Source organism: Chelmon rostratus, chromosome 15 (assembly GCF_017976325.1).
Source record: "Chelmon rostratus isolate fCheRos1 chromosome 15, fCheRos1.pri, whole genome shotgun sequence".
NCBI classification, from domain to species: domain Eukaryota; kingdom Metazoa; phylum Chordata; class Actinopteri; order Chaetodontiformes; family Chaetodontidae; genus Chelmon; species Chelmon rostratus.
In genome coordinates, this window is record NC_055672.1 from 25,708,177 (window position 1) to 25,734,767 (window position 26,591).

The following is a 26,591-nucleotide window of genomic DNA, read 5'->3' on the forward strand; positions in this document are numbered from 1 at the left end:
ATTAGCAACTACATCAAACCTTCCTTTGGTTAGTAAAATTATTGCAAAGGTTGTGTAACAGTAATGGACTGTTTAATGGTTACTTTGGCAATTCATTTTTCATTAATGGCAATTAATCCCTATCACAGTACTGAGACTGCTCTTATTAAGGTCTGGAATCATATTCATTTAGAAACTGATCTGTGCAAAGTTTCAGTCTTAGTTGTCTTGAATCTTATTGCTGGCTTTGACACCTCTGACTATACAATACTGCTGGACAGACTGGAAAACTTCTCTCTGACTCTCTGACACAGTCCAAAAGTAGTTCACATCCTATCAGCAGGACAGGAACTGGTTGGTCTCGATTGGCCAGTATGCATCCGAGCGGACGAACATGAATTGTAGAGTTCCCCAGGGCTCAATCCTTGGGTCCGTTTTAATTACCACTTGCAGTCTTCCATCAGGCCAAGTTATGTAAAACACTAAAATCAATTATCAAAATTATGCAGACAATACCCAAATGTTCCTTATTCTGTTGCCTAGTGAATACAGTGAATATAGTGAAACTCTGACTCAGAGTAAAACTTTAAAAGACGCATCAAATCAATAACTAGGTCAGCATTGTATCATCACCCCAGAGAACTTGTGTTCAAAAATTTGTTTACACTTAAATTTCCAGCAAGTTAGATTACTTAAGCTGTCTCTGCTTGGGTTTGTCATGTGGTCCCTAGGTTTTCAAAACTCCACCACAGAAGTGAGACGGCTGTTATTAAGGTTCACGGTAGCTGTGGGCTGAGAGGATTAATTATGTCATGTTTAAATAAAGAATTTTAAAAAACAGACTACAATGTTGTCAGATGTGATACTGTATTGCTGAGCTTCTGATATAATTTTTTACATGTGTAAAATGAGTGAATCGAACAGCTTTCAACTTCATCAGGTCCAGGTAGAACTTTTGCCTTTTTTCACACATCCCTGCCTCAGTGTCTGAGTTTCAGCCTTTGGGTCTGTTTGTGCTTGTACAAAAATGGAACAGTTTCATGTGAATCCCTTGTGTGTGGGTGCGCAATATGATTCCCTTGTGGGAAAGGTGGACTCCATGAGACGCTGTAAAAGTACTGGTATTGGTAGGCAATTACCAAATGTAAAACAACAAATAGTTGTTGGGGAAAATGGCTCTAAATAATATGGAAGATTGGGGCTTGATAGAATCCAGATCTTGAGGATTGTAAATAAACTGGTCTCCCTGGCAGTAACAGCCAGTAAAGCTGTGGCAGCAGCAATCTGCTGTTCACTGGGCTGGATGAGTCGACTGCTGCACACGGCAGGTCACATCAGCTGTAGCTAATTAACGTTATTCCTTAGAGCAGCAGAACGATAGTGTGGTTAAAGTGTTTTCTGCAGCTGCTGTCTGTACTTCAGCCAAAAAAAATTTGGAAGGGGCGATGCTCCACTGTGTGAAACCACTGTAGAATTATTAGTGGACTCCAGCTCCCGCAACTCCAACAGAGTGACATGTCTTCTCTCCAACTGATCACATCACATCAGTTTCAGAGGACACGCTGTCACAGTTTTTATTCACACTGAATCAATAATTTAAGTTTACAAACGTAATATTTAATGGAACGTTCAGTATTTGTATCAAATAGCTTTTGAATAATAAGGTGTGCCCGGGTTGGTAGACCTGTTATTTCAATGTGTCAGAGGAGATATTGAAGCAGTAAGGTAAATGTAGGTTTTGGTTTGGACTCAGTATCAGCAGATAGCTAATTGTAAAGGACTATGTTTACTACTATCAGTATGTTTGTGAATATGGCTGCTGGTTGTTTTGGCCTCTCACACTGACTTACGAATTCTTGTTTTGTTCTGCTGGCACACCACCGCACTACCCTACTGTAAAACAAGAGACCACGGTAGAGTATGAAAGTGAGAAAGTTGCAAGATTTGGCAACACAAGTATTAGGATAGCTGTGTGTGTGTGTGTGTGTGCATGTCTGTGTCCATGTATGTGTGTGTTGCAGTGTGACAGTGCCTGAACAGTAGGGCTCTTGCTCCTGTGTGTGTGTGAGAGAAAGGATGTCTGTGCACGGTTGAGCTGTGCACTATGATTCACAGTCTGGGCTGTCAGAAGGCAGAGTGCCGCAGCTTTCCATGCAGGCTGTACATTCTTTTCAAAAATAACTGCTCCAGCCGCAGCACAGACTGCTGAGGTGGATTATGTTGTGTAACGTCAGTTCTTATTAAGCAGCAGGAACAGTCACCGGTCTGCTCGCTCCAATTCTTTCCACTTCTCCTTAGAGAGCCGGAGCTCCCTCCTTCACCTGCCCTTCAGTGGCTCCTGTCACCACGTCAGCCCAAAGCCTTCAACTGCTCCTGCTGGAGCCCTGCGGTCAGCACATCCGCCCACTCACAAACTCCACTGCAACTGCTGCAGCTCCTGCACATCTTCATCCCATCAGAAAGTTATGACAGCTCATGTGATTTGACGAAGCATCTGTTCTCGAGCCAGTGTTACCATAACAATAAAGCTTCATGTCCTCCGCTTGATCTGACAGCTGTCTCCTGCACCACATTCTGCATCACAGCACAACCAATAATGCTTTACAACGACTTGTAAAATGTCAATACTGCACGGTCAAACAAGTTTTACATTTAATAAACCAACAAACATCACATTTAAATAGAGGCACAAAGTATTGATTTGCTTCATCTGTAGCTGTAGTGATGAGAGCTCTGTTTTCCTCACAGTAGTCCATAATACTCACATAGAGATGTGGTAAAAATTGTAGTACAAATACAACATGTGTTTTTGACGTGTTTTTTGTACTAGGGGAGGAACACAAAGATACTTTCTGCATCTGTTCATTTTGCAAATGTATCTGTATTCCTATTGTGTTTGTGTAACACTGGAGGTGTCATACTCTGCATGTACTATATGTATGTATGATGTAACTGAGCTCAGCCAGACACAGCACCATGGGTGTTGGTGGAGGAATGATGGACGGCAGGATTGCATCTCTTTCTGTGCTGCTGTTTATTAGCTGGATAAGATAGATGATTGGTCAGTAATACAGTTGGCTCACAGTCAAATAGCCCCAGCACTGAGCAGAAAGATCTACCGTGATATCATATCTCTTATGAAATAAACAGCAATAAAACATATACATATATATACAACATAACATATCCTGTTCTATCTAATATAATCTAAACCAAATAAGGTTATTCACGTAATCTGGATAAAAATTTATTTTCTAGATATCAGATTGTCTGACTCCTTGTGTTTCTTTCTTGTTGGACTTGGCTGTAGTCATGTCACTGTGTTCCCAGAATTTAGCAATTACTTTGTCGATAGACCTATCACCCATAAACTGTAGTTTTACTTTAAGGGATCCTTGCTAACAATGTCTTGTGTATTTGTTGACAAATTATTGGCAGTATATCATCCTAAATGTTTTGACTGCCAAGAATCAATATTGTGTCAGCCTCAAATCCATTGTCAGTTGGGTTCTGTTTGTATTATTAATCTTCAAAACATTGAGATATTACATTCTAATTGCTACAACAAATCGTGCAAACCACTTGAAAACACTGCTCGTATTGCCAGAATATTCTTGTTGGAAGAACAGCGTATGGTACAAACCCAGTATGCACTGGTCTTGACTGACTGTGATGTCAGGCAGTGCAGTTCAAAAATACCTCTGTGCTTGGCTCCAAACATGGAGACAAAATAAGGGTAGAAACAGGATTTTCAAGAGCTTTAACATGCTGAATTGTCTCTTTGTAGTGTTGTTGTTTTGCCGCTCTGCAAGCTGATGTGTGATGTCTGAGCCTAAGGGAACATGTGTTTCTGCTGCCGTCCCTTGCTCTCAGACTGCATTTCAACAATACCACTATACAGTGTGTGAAATGCATTGTGTCACAGCACATTAGGATGGCCTGCATAATCCTCAACATGGAGGCACAGCACTCATGCTCTCTTTACAGACATTCTCAACTGTACATTGTCCTTTAAGGTAGAAATCATCTGAAACATTTTCCTGTGGGACTGCTCTTACAGCATGTGGAACGATGCAACAGTGATTATAATGCCTCTCCATATTTGTCAAATTAATTGGCTTTATAGTAAACTGATGGTATATACATTGGTGATGTCACCTCAAATTTTATTCTATTCAAATAATTCTGATAATGTAAAATGATTTCTCTCATAAGAAGAATCACTGACATGTCCAGGTACCACAAACACCATATGAAGGCATTTTAAGTGGAGTAGGTAAGATCCCTGATCACCTTCACTTGCATATTGATTGGTTCTGTGGATGGAGCAAGAGACAAGGACAGATGCAGAATCAAAAGAACAAAGCTGATCATTAGCTAACAATGGTGGAGGTCTTCAAAATCTGCACAATGCCACTGAGAAAAAAACATGATGGAGGTAATAAAACAAGCAGAAACAGAGCATAAAAATAATGGTAAAAGTAAAAAAAAAAAAAGGGACTTAATTTAAATAATTTATACTAACTTCTAAAGGCCTTGCAGGTGTTCTGACAAACCACTTATCAAAATGCTTCAGTTGACTGCAGGTAACCTTTGGAGAAAGCTGCCAGGAGAATGCCGCATCACTGCTCTTCCACTGAGCTAATCTGAGGTGCAAAGGTGCAGTTAAGATTCCACTCAGCTCTCATGGCTTTACAGCATTCGTTGCAGTTTGTAAAGATGCTTATGCATGCCTTTCCCAGCAAGCTGGAGGGAAACAAACTTTCTGAAAAAAGTCAAGCATGTACTTGAGGCAGATCAGAACACTTTCCCTCTGTGGTCATAGAACAACGCAAAAACAAAGGCATGAGTGGTTTAAATATAAAGACAACCACTCCTAGTTCTTTAGCCTACTAAATGCTGTACCTGGAGCATTCAGTCTTAGATCATAGAAGGCATTTTATAAACAGATGTTCAAACTCAAGATTGCCCGGGAGCTCCCTCTTTACATTTAAGACAAGGTTAAAACTTTCCTTTTTGATAAAGCTCACAGTTAGGGCTGGCTAAGGCTTGAATCAGTCCCTAGTTATGCTGCTATAGGATCAGACTGTCATTGGGACTTCCCATGACACTTCAAGCTCTTCTCGTCTTCTCTCCCTCTTAATCTGTACACATTAATGCATGTCACTAACTTGGCTTCTTCTCGCAGGCTCTCATGGATCGTGGCCGCACCTGCATTGTGGCTGCATTTGAGACTAATATATACATATACTATACGCATATCATAAAATATATACTTATATACTATGCTTTATATCATACTCTATTTCATTATTTGTCAAAGTCTGTTATTACAGCTGTCATTATTATTGTCATTGCTGTGCATCCCTCTCTCTCTTTCTCTCTCTACGTCTCTCTCCATCTACCTGAAAAGGAAGTTTTTCCCCGCCACTATCGCCAAGTGCTTGCTCATGGGGGAACTGCTGGGTCTCTGTATATTCCATACATATGCGAAGTGTCCCGAGACAATTTCCTTTGTAATCTGACGTATACATGTATAAAACAAAAGTTTTTCCGAATTTCTTGCTGGAGGCGCAGCAGCTCTGTATCTGATATGCAGGAGATGCAGAGGGGGGAACACAGACTTTGCCCCCTGTGCTTTATTGAAACCAGTCTCAGTGAGCACACACCAGACACTGTGTTACATTCTCTGAAACCATGGGCTGGACACATTTTTTATTCCAATTTCTATAACAAATCCAGAGGCACTTCAATTTCAATACATAAATGAATCAGGTTCACACATTTTCCTGGTATTCTTTGTATTAGCTAGTGTGTATGCACCAAGCTGCGATAGTCAAAATACTTCATCTACAAAATGTTCCTACCTGCCAAATCTGAAAACCTTAATATTAGAAGGGGATCTCAACTGTGTTGTAAATCCAAGCCCTGACTGTTCACAATTCAAATCAACCATACCAACAGCAGCAATGTCTAAGACCTTATCAGCACTTATGGATCAGTGCTTCTTTCACTCCAGCTCTAAAGATTTTCTTACTTCTCCACTGTCCATCAAGTCTACTCGCATATTGATTTTTTTTATTATTATTAACAGGCCCTTCTACCTTTTATCAGATCTACAGAATACACTGCCATGATCATTTCCAATCATGCCCCTCACATACTAGACATCCTCCTCCCTTCAGGTTTACAAAGACATCAAGGAGGGTGAAACTGAACACGAGATGGCTGGCCAACACACAGTTCTGTGACTCTGTATCTACAAGCATTGGTTTCTTTTTAGAGACGAACAGGTCTGATCACATATCCCCACATCACTTTTATGGAAAATGTTGAAAGCTTTTAACCATGAGCATATCATTTCTTTCATTGAAAACTGGGCCAAAGCCAGACAGGTGAGACAGCAACAACTCATGGACACTGTCTTAGACATACAGTTGATAGCAAACAGGCCTGTTCACCGAATCCTGTTCTGGCATCTACGTGTCTGCAGCTGCAAATTGAATTTATCCTGTTGTCGGCAAGCCCAGCAGAACACCTGCTTCAACGAACAAGAGCAACTTATTATGAGCATGGGGACAGGGCTAGTCGTCGCTTAGCCTTGCAGCTCAGGCATCGATATGCCACATCACAAATACTTGACTCTTCTCAGAACCTGAAGAAATGGCCAAAAATTTAGATGAACCACTGGCCTTAGAAGAAATCATTTCCTGCATCTCTCTGATGCAGAATAATAAAACCGACAGCCTGGACAGTTTCCTGGTGGATTTTATAAGACATTTATAAGACCTTTATTGTTCGATGTATTTAATGATTCACTAGAAGAAAACAATTAACATAATGTAACTAACTGAAGTGACATAATGTAATGTATGTAATTAATGAATTTATTTTAATCCAAACCATGATCTTTTCCTAATCCTAACCAAGTAATCTTGGTGCCTAATCCTCACCAAACTGCGATTGTTTCACGATGTAAAACAAGTATTTGTTATTGTTGAGTCTGTCTGACTGGACTCTTGCATATTTATTATTGGCAAATTTAGCCCTGGAGCCCTGCATGTGGAAAACTGATGCTAAGGGGCGTACTCGGAGTGTCATAGTTTAAAGCGTAGTGCCACTGACCAAGTGTCCACGTGATGAGTGCCTCTTTTTCTCCCTAAATCTTTTCCTAACTCAATTAATGACACTGTACTATATTCCATCTGGGCTGGTCAGCCCCCCAAGATCCAAAAGCAAATCACAGAGACTTTGCCTTACCCAACATGCCGCTATGTTAATGAGCCACCAACCTCCAAAAGATTAACAAATAGTGCAACTTTCCTCATTAAAAATCTGCTTAAAGATCTTATAGATTGACTAACTCTCTACTGTCCTCACCCCTGTTTGCAACACTCGCCTACTTTCAACCTGTACTCAAGATCCAGCTTTTACAATATGGAAGAAGAATATCCTTAACTCTCTTTGTAACCTCTATTTTGATGAGACGTTTGGTAGTTTTGGAAATCTTTTCACGACATTTGGTGTACCAAACCACACTCTGTTAAAGAATATAGAATAGTTAATATACAATAAACAATATTTCTGCCCCTTTACTGCTATAGTTGGCGTGCCCCCTGTTGAAGGGATGTGTACCAGATACAATACGTATTTTCAGTGCCCAGTATCTTCAATATCAGACAATTCAGCCCCTCATGATTAATGTTCATTGCCAACATTTAGTGCCAATGCAGGAAGCAGCATGTCCTTTATGAAGCAAAGAGGAAAGTAAGAGTGTGGAGGAAGTGATGGTGGATGGGTATGAAGTGTGTTTGACTTTCATGCAGGTCTCGTCACAGACCTGCAGTTTCCTAGCCTTGCCATACTTGGCATCAAATTCAGAATGAGTATTTATTTACGAAAAACAGTGCATCGTTAGAACATTAAATAGCTTGCCTTTGCACTGTACTCAATTGAATTTACAGTAGTTGAAAAGCATTTGCAAATCATTGCATTCAGTTTTTACTTACATATCACACAGCGTCCCAAAATTTTTGGAATCTGGATTGTACAAGTGTCCTGCTCTGTGCAGTGCAGCAGCAGAGCACTGAGTAATAAAACAGAAGGATTAGCCATTTAGTCAGCCACTGGAACTGTTAGTGGCCAATAATAAACTGGAGATGACATCACCTCTCATGAGGCAGCAGTTTCTCGCTGCTGCCTCATAAAGCTGGGAACACAGAATCAGAAGGAGGACAACCTGCGTGTGTGTGTGTGTGTTGTATGTGTGGGAGTTACAGTCCCATTGGGGATGAAGACTTTCTAAGAGACTATTATTAGAAGCAGCTGTTCCCCTCAGCACCCACTTCACCATCATCGTTATGGCATCTTGGTGTTTCCACGGCAGAGCGATGGCCTAAACGTGAGCTGAATACTGTTATGCATATGAGCTGTGCTAAAGCACAGTGGCAGCGAGAGGCAGAGCTCCACTGCTGCTGCACCACACTGCACTGCACTCCAGGCAGACAGGAGAACAGAGCCAGCAAATGCCCTTGGTTTGTTTCCCTGTCCAGTAGTCTGCGTCGATGTGTGAAAGGTGATCTCTTCTGTGCTGCTACACGTCTTCTCTTACGTACAGTATCTGTCTACCTCTCTCCGTCCATATTCTACAGTAGCAAACAAACGAGCAGCACCGCAGATCACGGACACCTATGCTAACCCCACTGCAGTGTGCTCCTGCCTGACCTAATTCTTCTCTACCCACAGCCATCTCTGGGTGCAGCCTGGAAGACACCATAAAGAAAGGGGGTGAGTTAGGTGGTGGGGTAGTGGTGCAGTCCTTCTGTAGCCCTTTTAACTAACCGGTAACTTCTGACGTAAAAAACCTGAAAGTGCAGGCAGTGGGGCCACTGATACTGATAGGATCCTGTGATTTGATCTGACTCTTGATGTTTGCAAAGAATCCAATGACTGTGTGTAATGTAGTGACAAACCCACCAACTTCTCAGCTCTACAGTGCTTTTTAGCCTCTTTTAGATCATTTTTTTGGTTTTACAGTCCACAGCATTCCTGATTTGGTTCAGTCTCAGTGCTCCATGTGACCTCATTTCCAGCATCAACAGGCAGCTGTTTTCAGTGAGAAACGTCAGATAAACTCGCTGTGCACTACCTTCCCACCACCAAACAGCACATTGACACAGCCAGTGACAAGCCGGTGAACATAGAGGAGTATTTGCAGCTATGGAGGTATTGTTCTCAGGAGTTGGTGGAGACCAAGCTAGAATTAAAGAGTGAAAATTATAATTACATTCATCAGGTGGACAAATTCCAAATACGGTGAATGCCACTGGATGTGTAAATAGGTAAGTGTTCGCAACATAACTGTGTAAAGTGAAGTAAATGTTGTGCTTTATAGTTTCTCACAGGTAGCAAAAAAATCAATTATTGCAGCCTTAATGCTCCAAGTAGACCCTGTCAAGGTTCTTCTCTGCTTTTGTAATTGTCAACAATTCAGTGCGGAACCAAACCGACAATGAACTGACGGAATAGTGTCTGTACTAACAAATACTGTGTGTGTATCCACAGTCTGATCTTATTCCTGTGTGCTATAGAGCTCAATTTTCTGTTCAAAAACTATTAAAAACACATCAGTGAGCCACAGTGTTGCATTGGATGACATGTTCCTTCATTACCATGAACAAGCAATATTAAAAAAAATGAAACAATATATTTGTATGCCATTTTTAAAGATGGGAAGTTAAAAAGTATTGAGAGATGGACAAACATATTGTTGGTTTTGTTTTTTTCATGGGATTTGCTGACTGTGGGAAAAATATAGAATAATGCCAGAATCCATTATACCATGCTCAATTAGTGAAGGAAAAGGGTAGGCTGTGTTTAAACTGTCACTGATTGTTAGTGAGTCTCTTTCTAGTCATTTTAAGCACCTTTGACCTCAACGGTCTTCTTCACCTGGCAATTTAACATGATTCATCAGTATTGTTGCTATGGTTACCTACAGTAACGCCAATATGAATGAAACCACTGACCAACTTTGAGGTGTCCTGATCTATGCTTCTGATGGGCACCTGCCAGCCAATCACAAACTAGTTTCACCATGCTGTTTTGTAATGATATGGAACAAAATGTCTCTCTGACTCAGCAGAAAACTGTCCAATAAAGGAAACCTCTCATGGACTATTCTTAGATTACAAACACTGCATCATATGGATGTACACATTTCCAGTGTTAATATAATAATATTAATAACAACAGATCACATGATCATCCACAAAAACACAGACCCTGACGCTCTGTGACCAATCAGCCTTTTGCAGTTGCCAAACCAAGCAGCATGCTCGCATCCCTCCCCTTGTTTCCATGCCAACCCCAGCATGCACTCACATACAGGTAGAAAGTGACAATTCAATACAAGTCAGGATTCTGGCAGGAGTGAACACAAAGTCGAGAGGGATGACTCCCACCACCAAAAACCAGAACAGAGAGAGTTTGACGTCTTTGTTAAAGGGACTGACTGAAACCACAAGTTTTTTACTTTATAAAGTTACATTTTCTTGTTATTATAATGTGCTTTTACAGTATTTTCTATGAATTTTTTACATGAACAGATTTTGTGCTGTTTTTGCATTACTATTAGTATTGTCTTTATATCATTTCTGTTTAATTAGCAGTTTTTTGGGTAATTTGGGTAAACACCACAGAGCAACTCAATGAACGTAGTGTAGCGTGATGAAAAGGATTGCTCCTCCCTTCACAGACAACCCAGTGGACTTTTCTTAACCTTCCTGTTCCCAAGACAATGTCCTGCAGGGCTTACGGAGGATGAACAACAGACAGCTGTGTTCCAATTGGTGACAAACCTACGCCAGTTTATTCATTTATGACCTGCTTTCACAGGTCATGGCACCAATCTAGCACCGACCCTTTTCAGGGCCAATATTCCGCAGTCAAAGATTTGCTCTGGAATCCATCAAGGACTGGCCATCTGGGGTCATTTTTGGGAACCAGCAATGGAACAAAGGAACTTACTCTCTAGTGCAAACTTGAATATAAGAAAAAAGAAAAGATCAGATGTGTGGTCTCATTTAATACATAAAACAGGATCAATATAAAAAACAAGTGAATTGGTCATAGCTTCCAATAAGAAACTTTGCAAGTTGAAAGGGCAAATCTGAGTCTCTTAGCAGCCACAGGGAGAGTGTGTGCATGGGAGGTGTTTCCCCGTCTGTTAGGGGGCTTGTCCACGGCCACAGCATTCAGACTACAGCAGTGCTCCTCAATTAACTTCAACTTCTCAAAGGGATAATGGACTCTGTCACTTAATCACCATTGTCCTGTTTGTGCGTTCATGAGGATAATGTGAGTATTGTAAATAAATACCCTGTGAAGTATGAGGAAGTGTAACTTCAGGTTTTTAATAGTGCAGACTGTAGCATTATTATTCACGCTAATGCAATGCAAGCCTTTTTTTTTTCATTTGTATAGTTTTGCCATGGTTCACTCATAAATTTTATAGCTTGATTTAATTTAATAGTTAAAACCTTGATAATATCACTGCCTGTGATTCTTCATGTCTAAGCTCAATGTTACGGTATAGAAGTTTTTTTTTTTGCAGTGAATATCTGTTTCTGTGTTCTCTGTATAGACTTAATTCCCACAATTCCCAAAAGTGTTGCAGCATCATCTTTGTGCTGTTTACAATTTAGAATACGTCATTCTGTTTTGTTTCTGCTTTAGGTTGACACAGAGCCCCAACTTTTTTAGAATGAGTAGCTGCATTTCCATTGCCCCTAGAAATGCGTAAATCCTACATATCACAATAAAAAACGTAATGGAAACACCTATATTTCGAAAATCCTCTCAAATATCGCTAAAACATTTTTACACTCTCATGAGGTGGTTTTTCAGACGTGTCAATATAACAGTGTATCGCAAAAGTGTAATGGAAACACTTTTTTCGCATTTTATTTTTAGGTCAGCCTCGTGTAATAACAAAGTGATAAATAGTAGGCCATTAGTATCAGTGATTACTCTAAGTTAACAGCTCATTTCTTTATTTCATCTTCAGCATTTGTATATTAGAGTATGCGCAATCCTACAAGGCCAGGAGCATGCATGTGCTTTTTAATTGTAGGGCTTTGTGTTAAGTTTTACCGACGCACCGCACGCACACACATATCTGCTGCATGTTTTATGACAGTAAACTGTTGCCTTACATTTTTCTGAGTATTTATTTTAATATGTTCTGTGTATAAAAAAGATAAATCAATAAAACATCTTCAGATATTTCTCTGGAATCCCGTTTTCCAGCGTTAAACTCTACATACCTCACTTAAATGTAACAAGTTTTGACTAATATGAGAAATTTGAATAAAATTAGACAAATATAAGATATGGAGTTTTACCTAAACAGATGTGATGTGTCAAAAACAGCAGCATCATGAGCGCATCCAGGTGATCCCACACAGATGTCCCTGATCATTAACCGATCATCAACGACAGCCGACAATTGATGTCCAGCCCTTCCTGTTGACGTAGTTGCGATACCAATTACTTGGGGCACGAACAGGTATAAGAGACCCATCGATTGCACTGTAGACCTTATCTTAATTTGTAGCCAAACAGGTACAGTTGAGCCTGATGTAAAAGTTATTAGTTAGCAGGCAGTCCGGACACATTAAAAATTTGACCTGATGATGGCACTAGATGGACAGTTAAAGGCACACTCAGTTTTCTTGTAAACAAACACAAGCTTCTGTTTACATTCCTTGTTTCTGACCAAAATACACTGAGTATCTTTGAACTCCACAAACAAGTGGAATGCATTTTTGCCCTCATAAAACAGCTGCATAGCCATTTTTTCTTAGAAGTCTGAAGCCCGCGTTTCATTTTCTTCACCAGCTACTAACACTAACACATTTTCTATTTTTTCTTAAATTCATTGTACATACTATACCTTATTTTTTAATTTTTTTAAATTCTTTTTATTGTTACTTATTTGTACAATTGCATTGTTCTTATTTGCACCTTCCAAAACCTTGTGTGTTCTAAAGAGCTTCTGTAACATGAATTTCTCCACTTTGAGACTAATAAAGTCTTATTTATCTTACTGTGCCTATCTATGATTTGGTGATGAGCAGGTATGATGGCTTTACCAAAGCTTTGTTGCTATAAATGTGGAATAATGCCAAAGCAATCTAAACTCGGCCATGTAAAGCTGTAAAATTGGAGGATAATCGAGGATTCTAAGGGTTTGTTACCACAAATAGTCAGTGGATTCATTAATTATTCATTATTAATGTGAAAATATTGATTGAACGAAGGAGAGAGTATTGTATCAAGAGGTCTTTGCAGAGTCCAATCCTTCATGAAATTAAAGTTAAAAAGATCGTCAAAAAGCATTGTCACTGTTTGTAAAACCCTGTTTTACCAGTGTTGTAATAGATAAACAGAACATTATTCTGTGGAGGGATGAACATTTTACAGTTTAAACTCTCACTGCAAATCACTGTAAAATGCTTACTGGGAATTCTACAAACTAATTTTCACAAAAATATAGTGAATATGTAAGGGGTTATGCATGCTGAGGTGTATATTATCAGCCATTACTGGATGATGTGGAGGCCAGACCCATTGACATGAAGTGGGGGACCGTTGCTTCGATGGAGTCAATTAATTCCTGATTATGGACACCTTGAAGGGCATTATCTCACTTATACCACAGTCACTTGCCAAAGAAAAAAAAATTATATTTTCATGTGATTTGCAATCAGTATCAAATTTTTTCACAAGCCATAACTCAGTTTCCATGGTAATGCCTGAGGATCTGACTAATGCCTGGAACAATTATTACCATCTATAAGGTTCTTACAAAACAAAAATGTTCACTACTCCATTAAAAGAATAAAATAATAAATAAAAAAGATCTGACTTGGCAACAGGAGATATTTGTAGTCCTCAGCTCATGGAACCCTTCGGCTCAGCTGTCAGACAGGAAGCTAGCGTTTTGCTAGCAAGACTCTAAAGTCAATACTGTGTAGGGTTGACACACAGTAAATGTAATTTGACAGTATGTTTAACAAGACTAGCTAGCTATCGAGCCATGTCGCTGTCCCCAAATCAATATCAGGATTTTCACATACAAATGATAGGCCATTTGTACCGTCGGCCAGCCTGAAGTAGCGAACTGAATATCAAGTGTGATGTGATCAAGCCCGTTGACAGGGGGGGGCAACGGGGTATGTTGTCCCGGGCCTCAGGACCATAGATGCCCCTGAATGACCCTTAATTTTTTTTACTTTACATTCACATATTTCTTTTTAATTAAATCATTGCCTGATGAATTAAATATTATTTTCTACTCAGCATATACATAAAAACTTTAACATATTAAATATTTCAAATATATATATTTTCCTTTTTTTGCACAACACCCCTACCCCCCGTCTTAGCAGAGAATGGTTCTCGCTCTGGCGCACTTAAGGCTACACTACATACATGCCCTGAAGCGGGAAATTATGAAACTATGATGGTCTCTTGCCCCCAGGCCCCAGCAAGTCTGTTGACAGCCCTGGATGTAATGATGATGGCTGATGTGATAGAAGTACCAGTAAGTTCAGAGGGGCAGGGTATTTCCTGCAGCTTGTGTGTTACAGTCACCGTGCTGTGGTGGTCAGAGGATGTGGCACTGAAGATACAGGTATTCAGATTTTTTTTGCCTTTAGGCTGGTATCTTTACTGCTTTTTCAGTAACCTTTTAGTAAAATTCAGTTAAATGACGATCAATACCAGCCCTCGGACTCCTGACACTGGAAACCCTGCTGCATCCCTGTTGCAGTCAAAGCCTCGGAATGGTAGAATGGTTATTCTACATTAATTTAGAATGGCCAACAGAAAGTTTCACTGGAACTACTTCTTAGGTGTCCATTATCAGGAATTAAAGGACATCCTGCAACCAATCAGAATTGAGTATACACATACACCTATAACATAGCAGCATGTTTCATTGGCTCTACAACATACACTCTCCTGAAAAACAGTCCCAATGAAAACTGTTGACAACGAGGTCTATGGTTACCCAGAGTAAAGGAATGGAATCAAATAAATGCTGAGACTTTCCATTTTTCAATACCGCGAACACCGCAAATAAAATTCCATTCTCCTGCACTGTACTGGGGTGGAGAGAAATCACAGAGAGGGCAAATAACAGCAAAATTATCTGCATGGTTAGATAGCACTAGCGGGAAGTGACAAAGCATGTTTTACAATTTGTGTGAGCGAAGTCTTTAATGTTCCACTATCGTGGTCCTGTTTGAAAACCCCATTTGTTTTCATAGGTGACCTTCTAGCATTGTTACAGTTAGTCTGATTATGTCATTGTCACTTTTCAGTTATAAGCAGTTGAATTGAATTACAGGCCTCTATTAAGTTAAACTGTCCATACTAATGAGGAGCATTGGAGCTGTGTGACCCCCGTTGACCCCAGATCAGAATAAGCTGTCCTGCTGGAAAGCAGGACACGTCCTGACACCTTGATATCTTCTCAGTGCAGAGATGAAGTGCTGTCTGCAGGGCTTCTCATAAATCCTAATCCTAAGGTGGTGCTGGACACATCACTCTGGCAAGCTGATCGATAACAGCTGCTAGGAGGACATCCACTGATAACACATGACTCTCTCTAAACAACCATGGGGGTGGGGTTCTTTTGTCAATTTTCTTTTGCAAAATCAAGTTAGTAAGTTTGAAAATGTTAATAGATATTATTTCTCCAATATAAGCCTCTCTGCACTGGTTCAGTGTCAAATATAGAACAGAATTTAAAATCCTTCTTGTTACCCACAAAAGCCTAAACAGTCATGCATCATATTTTAAGGAGCTCATAGTACCCTTTTACCCCACTAGAGCCCTGTGTTCCCAGCATGCAGACCTACTTATGATTCTTAAAGTCTCCAAAAGTAGCCTTCAGCTATTAAGATCCTCTCCCGTGGAACCATATTCCAGTCTCAATCCAGGAGGCAGACACCCGCTCTACATTTAAGAGAAAGTTCCAAACTTACCTTTTGGATAAAGCTCACAGTTAGGGCTGTCTCAGGCTTGAATCAGCCCCTAGTTATGCTGCTATAGGATCAGACTGTGGGACCTCCCATGACACTTCAAGCTCTTCTCGTCTTCTCTCCCTCTTATTCTGTACGCATTCATGTCCATTAATGCATGTGACTAACTTGGCTTCTTCCCAGGAGTCTTTGTGCTTTCTCTCAGGTTCTCATGGGTCGTGGCTGCACCTGCATCGTGGATCATGTTTGCTCCTCCTGCCGTGACCCCGCTAACACCCACTGCAACTGCTGATGTTTCTTCTCATCACTGCCACCAAGTGCTTGCTCATGGGGGAACTGTTGGGTCTCTGTAGATTATAGAGTATTATCTTGACCTACTCTATATGAAAAGTGTCCTGAGACACTTTTGTTGTAATTTGACGTTATACAAATGAAAATTTAATTGAAAATTGGATTTAATATGATGTTGCTTAAGCCTTGTCAAGTTCCCAAATGTATACTGCATGATCAATTGAATGTTTTCATATTAGCCAATACAAAATAAGTGCTCATTAGAGAGCAGTAATACCAAGTCTGTAGATGAAAGCCACTCCAAAGTATTCACAGGCTAGTTACTAGATGCATTTAAGAAAAGGCTACTGACAGACAACGATATCAGATCCAATGACGATATGCAGTCTTATTAGTTTGTTGTGATACACTGATAGATGTTGATGGGACTGAAGGCAATGTGCACATTTTCATTAAAAGCTGATGGGCTGCTTGATGCTATTGATTGGTTTTGGCAGCATCAAGTTTCCTAAAGCCTTGGGGTGTTTTCTATCAGAAGGTGTGTCATCAAAGCACACAGCACTCATAAAATTCATAAAAAGATGCTTAAAAATCACCAAGGAAGTACACTGTGACACTGAGTCAGGCTAAAAACAAAACCTCATCAGCAACAAAACACAATTCAAACCGTTCAGCTAACACCCAGGGCAGTGCTGGATGTGCAAGGTGGTGCTGCAGAAATAAAGAGACCAGATCGTTCAGGTGTGGCAAAACCCAAAGTCTCAAGGGTGGCCTGACCTGGTATATTTCTCTTAAGCACAGTAAAACAAAAGCAAAGTAAAGTACAACACAGGGTTCCTAAAGTCACTTTCACATTGAAGAATCAAAGTAATCCAACCGTAAAGTGGAAGGTGAAAGTTGAGACAAATTCACCCTGGTTTTGCAAAAATATGTTAGTCTGGTCAGCTGGGTTAGGCAAGTCTTAGTTTAGCTCTTAGGCTAGTTAGTTCGGTGGCACAAATATAAAAGCTGTGTCTGTAAAGCTGTGAATCTCACCCTGTTTCACTCATCCACTACCCCCTATATATAACAGACACTAGGCAGTGTACTCTATAGTCAGGAGTAAAATGAGATTCTTATGTATACATCGACACGGTTGTATTATGTCATCACTGACAGGTGTGGAGTCATACAAGGGTTATTTTGCATCTCTTTGTGACACACTGCATTGTGAGACTGTTAGCAGAAAGCAGCATATATGCCATTTCTTTTCTTTTTTTACATTTCACACTCAGAGTTTAGACACTAAAATTAAATAGTGGGAGGTAATTATAGTGCACTATGGTAATTAAGGGTGATTTTAGAAAACATTAAATCTAAAAGGTAAGGGATCCTTCCTTAGACAACCTCAGCTGGTTATTGTTGTATTGTATGCAATGTTGTTATAGTTTTAACATATCTGACATATCTGATACCCTAACTGATTAGATTAATATTTTAAATTTTTAAATATTAATTTCTATTATTATTATTTTATTATGTTATTAATTCGGCCTTCTACCCACGCTCTGCTTAAAGCATCTCAAGAATGTTGCTGTCACTGCTAAATTTTGTCAGGAAGCACAAGTTATTTTGCTGACGTGAAAAAAAGTTGGGTAACCTTAAGCTATATCTTAATGTTTTTGTTATAATCTATTATATTGGGACAAAAATATACACAACATACTGCTACTTGCAGTGAGCTAGCCAAGAATTAGCCATCTTTGTGGAGCTGCTGAACTATAAACAGCAATGACGCTATTTAACAGACCAAAAACATCTCACAGAATACAAATGCAATCCAACAATTTGTACTGTGAAGTCGGTCCTTCTGAGCAGAGAACCCCTTGCACTTGCAGGGAATTCTGGGAGAGCAAATGGTCGAACTCTAGCTGCACCGCCAGTGTTTCACATTCACAAGACAAATAATAACGTATCTGCAGACTTGAATACAGAGAGCGCTGTGCATCACCCGAGCATAAATGATACCACAGCTGATCAGTCTGTATCCTGAGAGAAGAAGCCAGACCTCAGCGAGTGAGCAGCAAAACCTCATGTCACTGTCGTTTTACCTCACCAGCTGCTCTCGCTTCTGACAGCACAGCATGTCTGATGACTAAGGCCAGTACAGGCCTGACAATGATCTGAAATCTCCCTGTAATCTGTCCACTAACTGCCAAGCATACAGGCCCTGTCCGCTGGCCTCGTGTCAATGTCAGGGACAACGTCACTTGATTTGTCCCTTGATGTGACATGAGAAATGTCCTCCAGGAAATCTGAAGGAGGCCGCCTCTTCCACTTAGCTCTTTATCCAAACGCAACAAGCAGAAAGCACACACTCAAAGCGATAAGTCAAGTAGGCCCATCCAAAGCTTCCATCCAGAATTACAAAGGTACACTACTGGACAGACCATCATCACATTTGGTGTTGATATTCATGGTCTCCAGAGAAGGAATCCTTATCATTCTAATGACCCCCTGAACTTTGATCTAGCGCTACATTCAAATAATTTCTGCCTGTTGAATAACATGGGTACTAAATTGGCGACGGTGTCAGTAAAACATTCCACGTCCATGATGCATCACTGCAGTAGTGGAAATCAATATCACTAAGCGACACTTAACCCCTAAAAAAGCCTACTTCATGTACTATTGCTGGGTGTGCCAAACCAGTTGTTCTTCCATAGTAGACAATCGGGCTGCAACATCAGGAAGTGTTGAGATAGAATCGTGCATGTGCAAAGTGGAACTTTTTCTCAAATGCCTTAGCCATCCCTTCAACTGTATTATGTCTCGTCCTGTCTGTTAAGCTGTTTGTTTCACGAGCGTCTAGTCTGGTTTTGCACTTCCTGTTTTATTGTGAAACCCTGACTCTCCTCTCTTTCAGACCCCGACTTCCTGGTGTGTTTTCCCGCCTCTCTGATTGTCTGCCCCGCCCTGATTGTCTCCACCTGTTCCTTGTTACCTTGTGCATATATAGTCGGCGTCTTCCCTCGTCCTGTGCCAGATTGTCATGTGCCTCCTCTCACATCAGTCCAGTGTTAACTATAGCCATCGTCTTGTCATTGCGAGAGCTTTTTTTTTGCCTTGCCTTTTGAGAACTGAAAACCTTAGCCTCATAATTGGTATTTTTGAGCCGTGCGCCTTTTGTTCATCCTTTTTTATATAGTATCTTTTGTTATTAAACCGGCCTGAAGCCTCTTACTCTCATCCTGTCTGTGTCGTGCATTTTGAGTCCTGACTCTTATGCCTGGGAAATTGTGTCAAACTGTCGCTGTTTAAAGTCCCTAATAATTTTGCTTGCAACTGCACTATTATGTTCCCAAGCGTGGAGAGGGCCAATGGAGAATGTTGAAATAAACTTCTGACTGGACTTGGGGAAATACCTTCAGGCCTGAAGACCAAGCATTCCTATAATGCTTCATATATTCTGTCAGTATTCGAAATTAGACAAACATGAAAGAAAGAGGCTTTCATTCGATTCAACATCATTTGGTACTGCAACTTGGATCTCCAAAACTGTAAACATTAAAGGAACATTAGCAGTAGCTGTAGCAGCGACATCTACTTTTAACATCCACTGCCATATTTTGAATTTTGGCTGAGATAAGTTTGGTTCTCTCCTCTCTGCCTGCAGGCAACCTCAGGGACATCACTAAAGCTCACTCAACTGTGTTGTATTAGAGCTAAAATGACTGTCACACTGCTGAGGAAATGCAACACAGAGAGGCAGAGGTATTATCATCTGCTTTGGCTGGAGAGCAGCTCCACTACAACCATACAGCCTGATGCTAATGCCAGAGGAACATGAGGACAAATACACAAGTATTTATATAACTGAATGCTATGTTTGTATGACCAAGCATGTTTGTAGAAATCTATATGAAAGTTAATGCCATATATTGGTCACTATTTTTACAAAAAAAAGAAAGTGAAGATAGACACAGCTGTTTGTTGTTTTTTTATACAACCTTGATTCTGAAAAAGCTGGGATGTTGTGTAAAGTGTAAATAAAAACCGAAACAGGTGGGTTTATTTGTTGCTGTTGTTGCTCCTAACCCAACTTGTTTGAAACATGTTGCTGGCATCAAATTCAGAATAAGTATATATTTACAGAAAAAATACTGTAAAACATGATAAAAGATTAAATATATTATTTTTGTACTGTTACAAATTGAGTATATATCAAAAACAATTAGCAAAGTTCTCACACTCTTTTACACACAAACATCATTGTCCCTTCCAGAAGACCGGTTACTCTGAGCTGCTGTTCAATACACAGTACACAGAACAGTCAGAGCCTTCCCCTCAGCAACTCACAGCTGCATAGGGTAGTGACATGGTAGTGCTCTGGTGGGGGCTTGTGCGTATCCCCACACCTGCCCAGCACCTCTCACTCTGGGCAAGTCCAGAAAAGGAGAGAGTTCAGCCCTTATTTGGTTCCACCACCAGGTTCTGATTCCTTCCCTGCTAGAGAGGTGACATTCCACATCCATACAACCAGCCTGTGATCTGGGGTGTCATCTTGCCGAGGTTCCAAAATCCAGACCATTTGATGTGTTGTACATTTTCATTTGGGTGTTGTATTATTGTATTTATATTGTATTGTATATTGACTTTGGTGCCTCACTGAAGTGAACTTTAATTTCTCCTCCATGGTTTAGGGCAGGCATGTCAAACTGATTCCATAAAGGGCCGTGTGGCTGCAGGTTTTCGTTCCAACCAAGGAGGAACACACCAAGCCAACCAATCAACATCATGGGATCACTTAGTTATCAGCTGAAGACTGAGATCAGCTGATTAATTGATTCCAGCCTGGTGTGCTCCTCCTTGGTTGGAACGAAAACCTGCAGCCACACGGCCCTTTATGGAATCAGTTTGACATGCCTGGTTTAGGGGGTATATGGTTTGGCACTCCCTGGTTTGTAAAGTATCTACAGTATAATCTTAATCTAAATGTACCAGGGGATAATAAAGGAGATTACTTTAGAGCATTGTAGAGACAATGATTTTTGAGTCAGGTTGCTTTTACAAAATAATCTAATCTGGAGAGCAACCAAAAGTACAATGCACTGACATGTTTAATTAATCATTTAGAAAACACTGCTAATGTTAATTATGTTTGCCCTCCACAGTAGGATAGTGTGGTATCCAGAGGATGAGGGTTTGAGTAAGATTTAGACACACTGAAGACACTCTCTCCTAAAAGAGTCCCCTAGGAGCTCCCCAAGGAACAACAAAATCTCAACTTTGTAGTGATCTTCAAAGATTAATAAATAACCATGTGCATTTCTAATGGTTTTCTAATGTGCAAATGAATGATTTAATAGAAATATAAATGATCCGATTACATATAATCTAATACTTTGTCAAATATAATTTTAAATGCATGATGGCTTTATAATGTGTGTAACATGCAAGATGATTAATCAAGACATTTTTAAGCATCATGGCTCATGGGCTACTTTGTTCTGTACATCTATGTGCAATTATTGTGCTTGGATTTATTGTCGCATCAGCAATTCTCAATAACTGGCTACTGGAGGGCACCTCCTGCCAGCACATTTGGTTCAGCCGCCTCTCTCTCACAAATGGTAAAATGGTTGTATTTCTATAGCAAGCAATATACTGAGCAAGCTATTTACAACACAAGCCAGCATTCACCCATTCTAACACATATTCATACACTGGTGTCAGAGGTCACCACGTAAAGCCCCACCTGCTCATCAGGAGGGATAACCATTCACACTAACACACCGATGGCACAGCTATCAGGAGCAATTTGGGGTTCAGTATCTTGTCCAAGGCCGCCTGGACATGTAGACTACAGGGGCCAGGTATTGACCCACTGACCTTTTGCTTAGTGGACAACTGCTGTTCCTACAGCCACCCCATAAGAGTAGAAGAGAGTACAAACAGTTTTCAAATTTCTCACTAACTGGTTATTTTTTAGAGGTGGATAAATGCTTAAATGCATGTGCCAGAATCTTGGACAGCCGCAAATAACTTCTCTTGTTTTGCTCAATTTTAAATTGATCATGAAGGCCTGCTGCTTGTGTTGCAGAGAATGGCACGGATGTATGGGAAAGACAAACTCATTCTGTAACCATGCATATATGCCATGGTAATCCATTTAGGCTCAATCAGCATCTTACTCAGTTAGGTTTAAATCAAGTTATTCTGGTTGATAGGCTACTTACAGTGTCCAATCCAGCATTATAAACTTTGAGAGTGTTAGCATTCCAATGTAATGAATCTCGAGACACTCTTCCTCCTAAACACTTTATTGCCAGAACCATGGTGTACTCTGTCATCTCTGCAGGATTGCTGAATCCACACTGCTGAAGCTGTGTACCTGTAACTGATAACAGTGTCTGACCTTGAAGTCATCTTATGCTCAGAAACACAAGAAAAGACCCTCTGAGGGAAAAGAGTGAGGAGTGTGGCAGAGTCAGTTCGTCAGTGAAATCATGTTTTACTGTGTATGATAAAGGTGCACTGAGACTGTGTGATGATGATGGAAACACATTTTCTTCCATCAGAGATGAGAACAATGAAGTGTACCCCACCATGAAGAAGTGTGAGGAAAGTCATTTGAGGGATTGTGGTACATGCTACCAGATGTGAGGTGACGGAGAAATGGTGGCTGGAAGATGCAAGGGAAGTGACAGACAAAGCAGGAACTGAGAGGTTCATCAGTTAAAGAGGGAGGAGAGGTGACCAGAAGATGTCAGCTGAACTCTGCATTGCCCCTCACATACAAATTCACTTTGTGCATGTGCATGAAGTCTCTCAGAATAACCTTGATTTATTACAATTTAGGTCGTAGTTTTGTTTTTTTAATAAGCAAATAGTTAATATCCTGACATCTGAGAACATGGTGACATCGCTAGTCTGAGGGGGCTACAAGTATGAGCTGATGATATAAGGGTGTTTACCCAGATTAAATCGTTTTATTTGGAGATATGCCTTAAAGTGAGCGTACCTGAAATGTTGCTAATACTTCTCCCCCAACTCTCATAATTTTACACTCAAAGACACTCCTTTTATATAGAGTTCTCAAGAACAAGGCAAACATCATATTTTGGATTTGACTAACTTGTTAGAATAATGAGCATCATCAGTTTGTCCATTATGTACTCTGCATGTAACGTTGCTCCCTGAATAAATCTTGCTAGCTGAATCTTGAGAGCCCTTTGACATCAGGACACTCTTGCTTCCTTATTACACCCACAGGTGAAAATACTAACGCTACCGATGGCCCAATTCCTATGAGATGCAGTGCAGCTGTTAAAGCTGCATTAATCCGTTTTTTTGGCCAGACAGGGCACCACAGTCCAATCGGTGTCCCATAAAGACAGGTATGAATAACACAAGTTAAATCAGATCCGGGCACTGGGCTTTGTTCATCTCCCATCACAAGTTTTAAAAGATCTGAGTCAAGCTAATAAACAATTCAAAATCTGGGCTCACGGTGACAGCACATTATTAACTCCACAAACAGTGTATTTACTTGAGCAAATTCACAGTCTCATGTAAAGATGACTTATGTATGATTGCTATGAATGTAAATAATGCAGCAGGCTTTGTCCTCATACAGACTGCTGACTTCCAGTATATAGTATTATTTAATAAAGCCACTTGCAGACAAAGACACACCTAAACTTGTGCTCCTGTATAAGGAGTGGGAGGGATATGAGAAGCAGAGTCATATCCATTGAAGACAACTAAGCATAATACTGGCCTTATAATACAGGTAGCTGTCCTAGATTCTGAGACACAATTACAAATAGCAGTTTCATGCTGTGAAAGAAGACAGCACCATAACAGTTATTCCAATGCTCAATGTGAGAGTATCTGTGAGCAGCAAGAAAGCAACTCCATCCTGCAAGCCGGTGACAAAAGATCATTCACAGAGCAATGGTCTTAGTCATGCTGCAGGAAGTTAACCAGTGCAACCTACATGTATACATGCAGGTCCTGCTTTTCTTTCAACCACTCTGCTTCCACGCTGAAGACAAGTTCTCGGAGCTACATGTGAGCATTGCTCAGGAGCTGCTGCTAATCCAAGTTCCAGATACTCTCAGGCTTTGCCATGCTGCTGTGCAGTGGGCTGACTGTGAATTGAACTGGATCTTAGTAATTGACGCTAATCTCAACACACACGTGCATGCACACATGCACACCCATGTATATACAGGCCTAAATCACTGAAGGTTAGACTGCGCTGATTATCCTAAACAAAAAGGTGCAATATATTAAACAGGTAGATAAAAGGAGTCTCTCTCTGACACACACTTCCTCTGCAGCCCTGTTATAAAACACTGATGTGTGTGTCCCTTGCACACCTTGGCAGCACTGCATTGACACCCTGTATCAAGTGGTTAAATCGCACTCTGCAGACACTCTGCTTTTCTGGGCCTCCTTTCTCCTGTTGACTCACTGACAGCCGTTATGTAATTACTGAACCCAGGCCAAAAAAAAAACCGACCAAAACATGCACACAGATGTCTTATTTCCTCCTTTTGTGGCTGGCTGAAGCCGCTCTGACACCGGGCTCTCCATGCATGCTGGGGCCACAGACGCGTGTGTGGAATCACTAAACAGCCTCTCTCCCTCGTCCTGCCTCTCTCAGCTCATTCTCTGTGTTTGTCGGTGTCCGTCTTGTTAATTGTTAGCCTTCGCAGGTTGTGACACCGCGGGGAAGTACTTGATGCATACGGATTTGTTTGACACATTGCGGATCTCTCTGTAGCGCTTAAAAGGGAGCGGGGGGGGGTCTATTTAGTTTCCTTCAGGAGATGCGCTGCAGCAAGTAAAGAGGCGAACCGGACTGACACGGATTTCAGCCTCTCCATCTGTTTGTGGACAGCGCGCTGAAAACTCGCCCCACAACTGTCGCGTGGCAGCAGTCCGCATTCCGTAGTGATCGCAATAGTGAGAACGAGGACGGTAACTTACCATATTGACTTCAGACACCATGTCAATACTAGCGATGTCTATGCTCATGCCAACATCCACAGGGGCGCCTATGGAAAATATGACAGCACAGTATTAGTAAGCATTACAGCAGCCCGCTGAGCATCACATTAGGTTCTCTACACACCATCAGAACTGGGGGGCTTTTACCTCCAAAATCAGGCCGCAGACGGATGTCATAGCCCTTCAGCAGCTTGTCCACGGTGGCTTTCACATATGACATGTTGCTAGGTTCGTTGGCACTGAGGACAGATATTTCAATTCAGAAAGAGGGAAATCTTAGAGGGCCCGTCTCCGGTAAGACATGATGCAGGATGTTATTTATCGGGTCATACCTTTGCGCTCCGCAGACTACAGTCGCCAGCAGGGATAAGCAGCAGATCCCCCAGCATCCGCGGTCCAGAGTCCTCCACATCACTCTGGTCCTGCCAGCGACTTTGACACAAGATCTCAGGGATGCAACTTCGCCTGCAAAATTATTCCAGGATCAACGCATGCGCGTCGTTTAACCAACATCCAAGCGTCAGCGGCGAGGTGAGACAAAACCAACTGGAGTGAAAATGTAGCCGCGATAAAAAATACAACCCATAGGTGTGGAGGCTTCACCTGAGGACGAAAGGTTGGCGCATGAAGCGGTACATGCAGTCTCTCAGAACTTCAGATGTCAATACAAAGAGTCCCCCCCCCCCCCATCCGGCAGCCCTCTCAGCTTATTCCAGCAGTCGCAACAGTGTCCGTAGCAGATCTGCGTCAAGCTCGTCCTCCCGCTGCCGCTCAGTTTGAGACGTTAAATAATGAGCAGTGAGAGCGGCTCCCCGGTCACCTTTAGTAAGCCGGGGGGGAGAGAGAGAGAGGTGCAACACAAGCACATCTGACGAGCTGCGCATTTGGAGGCTCCGCCAGGCACTGGATCGCAGTCAGGTTGCGTCACGGACTGCCCACCATCTTAATTAATTGTTTAAAAAGCCAGAAAATGCGCTCAAAACGCAACGCACGGCTAGCTGATGAGCGAGGTGACAAGATGCGCTGTGTGGGAGCAGAAATGGCTTCTGCTCAGACTGCAGTGAGGGCGTGAAGGGAATGGAGAGGAACTACTCTACGTTTAATCAGTCATGACACTGGTCTCAGAATTAGGTCTACACCTACCTCATGGTGGCACTAATTAAGATCCAAAAGTTCAATTTGTAGAGACCACGCCCCTCTCACATCACTCTAACTGACTACCATACAAAACATACTATACCAAACCAAATATACCATACAAAACATACC

The 26,591-nt window shown here is 41.1% G+C and overlaps 1 protein-coding gene across 2 annotated transcripts in view; it reads right to left on the reverse strand.

Annotated features, from left to right (window-relative positions):
* gabrb1 (gamma-aminobutyric acid type A receptor subunit beta1) overlaps window positions 1-25,734 on the reverse strand; it is a 64,634-nt gene extending 38,900 nt beyond the window's left edge. For both annotated transcript variants that reach the window (XM_041953259.1, XM_041953258.1), the window contains exons 1-3: window positions 25,655-25,734; window positions 25,470-25,561; window positions 25,302-25,369 (exon numbers count right to left, since the gene is read on the reverse strand). In XM_041953259.1, the coding sequence (XP_041809193.1) occupies window positions 25,302-25,369; window positions 25,470-25,561; window positions 25,655-25,734 (240 nt within the window). The remainder of the gene's footprint in view (window positions 1-25,301; window positions 25,370-25,469; window positions 25,562-25,654) is intronic.
* Window positions 25,735-26,591: the final 857 nt, after the last annotated feature.